This window comes from Cucurbita moschata, unplaced genomic scaffold (assembly GCF_002738365.1).
Source record: "Cucurbita moschata cultivar Rifu unplaced genomic scaffold, Cmos_1.0 Cmo_Scf00015, whole genome shotgun sequence".
Lineage (NCBI taxonomy): Eukaryota > Viridiplantae > Streptophyta > Magnoliopsida > Cucurbitales > Cucurbitaceae > Cucurbita > Cucurbita moschata.
This window is the reverse complement of record NW_019268531.1, coordinates 3,437,299-3,444,514: the sequence shown is the minus strand read 5'-3', so window position 1 is coordinate 3,444,514 and position 7,216 is coordinate 3,437,299. Positions and strand designations below refer to the sequence as shown.

The following is a 7,216-nucleotide window of genomic DNA, read 5'->3' as shown; positions in this document are numbered from 1 at the left end:
GCCTAGCTTGGCTACCAAAAAAATTAAAATAAGTATTATTATTATTATTATTTTTTTAAAAAAAACAACACTGTTCATTTTTGGCAATTCCTATAAACTATTTAAAAATAAAAAGGTATTCAAATTTGACATTGCAATAGTGGTACAATTAGTACATAGGTAGGGGTCGGGGAACATCGGGCATGCTACAACATTAATGAACGTTTTTAAAAAAATCATATATACATTATATTCGTGGATATTTAGAAAATTTTGGACGGTAGAGCACAGGAGAAGCAAAGTTCTTCCCAATAAACATGGTTATTTTTTATTTTGTTTAGAGCTTTATTGAGTCATACTTACATGATTGAACTTCTTGAAAACAAGATTCTGTTTACGTACTATTCTAACAATGAAAAAGACAATTATTGATTTACTTGATAGTACTTTTAAATAAAAGTTCGATTACAAATCAATTTGATGTTTAATTCTATAATTTTATTAAAAAAACACTTAAATTAGTTTTTAACTTTGTCTAAATGAAATTTACAGTGACATGAAAGCGTATTATTCTGTCCCTCTTTACTTCGGTTTTTCAAAATGTTTTTTTTTTGTTTGGTAAGTTGAAGCGACTCGAAGGAAGAAATTTTTGCTGCTTAAACCCATTTTTTCGTACACCATAGTGACAATGTGAGAAGGAAGTACGGACATAATTCAACTCGGTGTTTGCGACCTAAAATCTATTATAAAAGAGAAGTTTTTGAAGAGATACTCCCTTTTACTTTAAATCCTAGAACGAGCGAGCATGATATAAAATTTTTAGACGGTTGGATTTAATGATGTCCAATCATGTCAACCGACATTGTCAGCTTTGAATCATTATGTATAGTCGTAAGCTTCACGACTTTAAAATATGTCTGTTAGAGGTGAACGATTTTAAAATGCATATGGTAGGAAGTATTATTCATCTGCTTTCGCACGTTACGTATTGCCGTCAGTCTCATAGTTTTAAAACGTGTTAATGATCTTGAAGTAACTTGAACACATTTTTTTACCGTTCATATTATATAATCGAGATCAAGGTATTTTAGTTTATATCAAATCATCCCTTCCTGAATTAATAGCAATGTTGTGACGTAGGGAGAAGTCCTTCCCAATTAATAGCAACGTTGTAATAGTGATGAAGAAGGTTTGACAAGAAAGAGGGAAACGATGACATCAACAAGGGTCGTCGAGTCGTCGAGTCTTGCTTTTATTGTTAAGATAAAGTAATTCGTGTTTAACTTGGTTCTACACTCTGATTCTCGAACAATTATTTGAGTAATAATGCTCTACTAATGCTATCTCAAAAATATTTCTACTCCCATAGGTATGGATTTGGGAGCAACAAGAGCTTTCAATTCTAACTTTTCACATCGAAACTGATACATATTGCATAAACTCCGGGTCAGTTTCAAGACCCGCCATCGTTTCCGGCGCCAAAACCACCTCTAAATCCACACTTCCATTCCCTTCCCGACCAGGAAATGCTGAGATCTTACCGTCGAACTTGTTCGCACCACCACTTCGTATGGCCACCGGACGGCCCCATCCAAAATCGTTGTTGTACATTGGGAATCTCGGCGAGCTTCCCATTGTCACCGATGCACCATCGGAGTTCCCGAGCGGAAACAACCGTGGGCTCCTCTCCCAATCGGCGATGCCACGACGCACGGTTGCGTCGTCGTGAGCCGCCACGTTACGGTGGAGCAAAGCGCTGCACCAACCCAAGTCTTCAGACAGAAGCTCGCCGACCAAAGCGACGGTTGGGATGCTCTGTATTGCGTTTCCAAAGTAAAGCGACGACATCGGCGGCTGGAGACGATGGCGGCAGTTCACGGCCATTCGAAACGTCGTCGTTTTCGCTGCGTTTAGTTTCCTCGCTCTAGTCACCGAACGCCATAACTGAGCACTGAGAGATTGGAAAGAGGATATTTTCAATTTCCCACCGGAAACGTCGTCGTTCTGTTTTCCGTTAACGATTTTCCAACCGTCATTCAATTGCTTGCCGAGAGTCTCAACGGCGTCGCAATTTCCGTTACTCATATTCCCTCCGTTAGCTCTGAGTTTCAGCCTCGAAATCGCTTCTCTGCTAAAATGAAAAATCCTCTCCCTCAGCCGCGAATTCCCGTCGAATGTCTCCTTCGGACCGCCGGCCGGGAATTTCAACACCGCCGGCGAGTTAAACGCCGTGTTGCGGTCAAAATCTGGCGAGTTAGAGATTTTCCCCTTTCCTAAATTAATCTCTGCAAATGTATTGAAAAAATGCCAGAACGAAGTTCCGTCAACAACGGCGTGGTTTACGATGCATCCGACGAAGACACCGTCGGCAAGCTCGGTGACTTGCACCGCCGCCAAAGGCTTATAATGTCCTGAATAACTCAAAGTTTTATCGAAGGCGAAGAAGCTCTTGAAGCAAATCGGAACATCAAGAGGAGAAAGAACAGAGTCGATCGAAAGGTGTTTGGCCTTAGCCTCAATGAAATCGACGCCGGCGTCATTACAGATTAGGTAAACAGCTCCGTCGTGGTCGGTAGTGAAGCGGCCAGCGAGGGCAGGAAAGTGAGAAAGAGCCGCGGAGAGAGAGCGTTTGAGAGATAGAATAAGATCGGAAAAGGAAGAAGGCGGAGAGGTTAGAAGAACGCCTTTCTGTATATAGTGGCAAGAAAGCATCGGAAGGTCGGAAACAGAGAGCTTAAGTTTTTTAATGGCGGATTTCCGATCAGGAAACACGGTGGAGTTGGAGAGAATTACGGTGGTGGAAGAAGGCATTGTGAAATTGAAATTCGTAAATGGGAAGAAGAATTTGGGATTTGATTTGATTTGATTTGAATTTGAATTTGAATTTGGGATTTGGGTTTGGGTTTATATAGAAGAAGATATGGTGGTTAGATTCATGCATTTTGCACGCGAGGTAAGTGGAAATGGCGAGGGGTTTGGAAGGGGGTGATGTATGAGGAAGACGATGACGTGGCCTTGAAATTAAACAGAAAAGGGCAGAAATTGAGAGGAGCGCGTGTGGATAAGGACACGTGGATGGTAAGGCGTATGAGTAGGCAATATAGTGAAATAGATAGTCCAACATTAATAATTTAAATGCTTCACCCTTTCTTTTCTACATGTGGTGTGGTTTCATTGAATTTATACTCCATCACTTTGACTAAGAATATCCACGTCAGCACTATTAAGATATTTTATCACTTTAACTAGCTCGTAATTATGAGTTCGTAGTTACAGCCCAAACGATGAGCTGTCATTTAAGAGGCCAAACTCGCTTTTAGCCGGGCTTCCTCTCAAGAAAAACACGCTACTAGAGGGAGATTTTCAAACCCTTATAAAGAATTCTTTGTTCACTTTTTCAGTCGATGTGGGAACTCACAATTCACTTCCCTTCTAGGCCCACCGTCCTCCACTAGCATTTGTTTCCCTCTTCAATCGATGTGAGATCCCCTAATTTACCCCATTTCGCGGCCTAATATCATCACTAGTACACCGCAAGGTGTCCACCTTCCTTCATAGTTCAATCTCCTCGCTGGCACATCACCCAGCGTCTGGCTTTGATACCAATGGTAACAGTCTAAGCCCATCGCTCGCAGATATTGTCTTCTCTGGGTTTTCTCCTCAAGGTTTTAAAACACGTCTACTAAGAAGAGATTTTCACACCCTTATAAAAAATATTTTGTTCCTATCTTCAATCGATATGAGATCTCACGTATACGTAATAGGCCAAAGCGGACAATATCTATTAGTGGTGGGCTAGACTTGACAATTACATATATATAATGGACCAAAGCGACAATAATGCTTTGTTTTCCTCTTCAACCGATATGGGATCTCACATATACGTAATGGGTCAAAGCGGACAATATCTGCTAGCGATGGGCTTGACAATTACATGTCAGTTATAAGTTTCAAACTTCAACCACAATGAGCTCTTAGTTCTAAGAGTTTGTGTAACGACCTAGATCCACCGCTAGTAGATATTGTCCTCTTTGGATATTTCCTTTCGGGCTTCCCCTCAAGGCTTTAAAACGCGTTTATTAGGGAAAGGTTTCAACACCCTTGTAAATGGTGGTTTATTCTCCTCCCAACCAATGTGAGACATCACAGTTTGGTTCGTGTGCATATAGATTTTAAGCTAAAATTATATGATTGGCATTATTTATGTAAGGAGAAAATATTAATTAGAAAATTATTTATGCACGTGCAAATACATGGGAGCTTAAACAACTTTTAAAAATTAAGTAGAGGGTGAGACCATATAATTAATTAATTGTCTTTTTTTGAACGATATTAATAAAATAATAATTAAAAAATAGAGATGAAATCTAGGAGACTCAACGATGATTTACACGTGCTTAAAAAAAATTAATTTTATGAAAAGTTAGGGAGTTGTATGAATTTGACTAAATAACAACTTGCCCTTTTATAAAGATAATTTATTTATTTACTTATTTATTTTTGTATTTATGTGCCGGTAAATGCCATTATTGTTAAGAAATATTTATTTTCTCTGAGAATATAATCTATTATTTTAAATTTTTAAAAACAATGTGAAAAATATAAACATTATAATTTATATGATTAATTTTACCTCTATCTCATAAAGATAATTTAAAAATTATATGGTGACAATGGAATAAAAATAAAGTGTGAAATATATATGTTGCTTATATATATATATATATATAATGTTTGATAAAATTATATTTTATTACATTTTTTTATTATAATTAAATTTTAATATTTTCTATGTATATAAAACACATCAAAATGGTACAATTTTGATTTAAAATACACTTAATTTTTTTTTAATGTAAATGGCTAAATTAATAAAAATACAATTAAATTTTAAAAAACTTTAAAAAATAACAACTTTTGTGAAAAATAAAAAATATATTATTATTGGATCAACCTTAATACCTTATTTTAAAAATATCTTTAGGCTATTAAAAGATTTCAAAAATATGATTTAACCTCTTAAAAAAATTATTTAAAAAATATTTTTGAGTTTTCAAAAATTTCATTAAATTTTTAAATTTGTTTAAAAACTTTAAAAATATTTTTAATTTTTTAAAAAATATTTTTACCATTCATACTGCGTTTTAAAAAATATTCATGAACTTTGAATAGTAACACTAAAGATCATGGATGATGTGTCAATAGATGGTTTTCATCTTGTACTGTAAAATGTTTTTTTTAAGGGTAAAGTGTTAACAGAATTTCATGAATTTTTTTAACTTTTCGAAGTTTCCATCCAAAACTAACGACATATTTTATTATTGAAGCTGTTGGATGAAAATCATTGCCTAATTTAGGGAATGATCAAGAGTTTATAATACAGAAATATTATCTTGAGGTCCGTTGAGAAACACAAAGCATAGCCATGAGAGCTTACACTCGAATTGAACAATATTATACCATTGTGGAGAGTCGTATTCATTTAACAATTATGATTTTTTTTTTCTAATTATTTGTATATTCACATTTGACGTGACAAATTAATATAGGCGCCGTGTGTGAATTCATTATTATTGTGCAATAATTTTATTCAATGAATATGTCCGATCTTGACTTTTGCTCAATTATTATGAAATTTAAGTAGAAAAAATGGCCCAAACTAAGCTATGTTGCCCAATTATATTGTTAGTAGCATAGGCCCCATTGTTCTCCAACCTAAAAATTATAGTTCATCCTACAAATTATATTGTTAGAGTTGATTTTTAACCTAGGGCGGGTCAAGTCAATATAATTAACCTAACTTAAGTTAATACCGACATCCCGTCTTTAATTAAATAAAAAAAAGAAGGATCTTGTTGTCCATTGTAAAAGGAATGAGAAATGATCACAACAATGATCACGTAGAACCGACGAGAGGGAAAATGTCAAATCACCTAAAAATTGTAATAGTCCAAGTCTGCTAACAAATGTTGGTCTGCTTTAGCCCATCATTATCAGCCTCACTGTTTTGAAATGATAAGGGCTATAATATAATAAGGGTTTCGTTTCTCTCTCCAATTAATATGAGATCTCACAATACACCTCGACACTGACACACTACTTGATGTTTGGCTCGGATACCATTTGCAAGAGCCCAATCCATCGTCAGCAAATATTGTCTACGTTTGTCCATTATGTATCGTCGTCAGCTTCACGATTTTAAAACTCGTCATATACGAAATGTTTCATTCCTCTCTCCAATTGATATGAGATCTTACAATTCACCCACCTCAAGGGTCCAGCGTCTTCTATGACACACCACTTGGTGTTTGGCTTTGATATCATGTGCAAGAGCCCAAACCCACCGCTAGCACATATAATCCACTTTAGCCTATTACGTATCGTAACCAACCTCACGATTTTAAAAAACGTCTATTAGAGACAAATCTCCACACTCTAATAAGTAATGTTTCGTTTCTCTCTCCAAGCGATCGTGAAATCTCATAAAAATATTATTAAAATCAATAGACTTTGACAATTCAACTAAATACATACCGTCAACACATAATCATATTACCGATCAAATCCAAGAAACTAATTTCACACTTTCCAAACAAAAAGAAAAAAAAAATTAAAAATAATTGTTTGCAGAAAGAACAGGTACAATTTTTGTACTAGTTGATAATGACATTACGACACAATTAAATGACAAATTCATTAGAAAGAGTTGATATCACAAATACATGCCAATATGAAATGTATCGGATATATTTCAACATCCTTCTTCAATTGGCTATTACTTTAATTTGAGATCCCATATGGGTTGGATAGGGGAACGAAACATTTTTTATAAGGATATGAAAATATCTTCCTAGTAACGCGTAATGGTGTAGCCTATAAGGAAAATTACAAAAAAGACAGTATATGGATGAATATCAATTCTGCGTAAAACTCTAAAAGATGTATTTTCAAACTGTAAAGATTGATGACGATACATAACAAAGTCGTTTGTTGGTGATTGAAGACAAGGAACAGGAAGAGAAAAAAGAAATGTTTGAAGTGTTGGTCAATTTTTGTGCGCTGTGGCCAACAAATCCAAGCAATTGCCTAAATCATATGGTAGAACAGGCAAAGACTTGGAAAGGCGGCTGTACTTTTTCAACATATGGGCGCATGCAATGACTTTTTTTTTTTTTTTTTTTTTTTTTTTTTTTTTTTTTTTTTTTTTTTTTTTTTTTTTTTTTTTTTTTTTTTTTTT

The 7,216-nt window shown here is 35.1% G+C and overlaps 1 protein-coding gene across 1 annotated transcript; it reads right to left on the bottom strand.

Moving 5' to 3' along the window:
• Positions 1 to 1,284: 1,284 nt before the first annotated feature.
• Positions 1,285 to 2,864, bottom strand: LOC111453002 (BAHD acyltransferase DCR-like). The gene has a single exon (XM_023093910.1). It carries the CDS (start codon positions 2,788 to 2,790, stop codon positions 1,390 to 1,392), a length of 1,401 nt encoding a protein of 466 aa, XP_022949678.1. The 5' UTR covers positions 2,791 to 2,864; the 3' UTR covers positions 1,285 to 1,389.
• Positions 2,865 to 7,216: the final 4,352 nt, after the last annotated feature.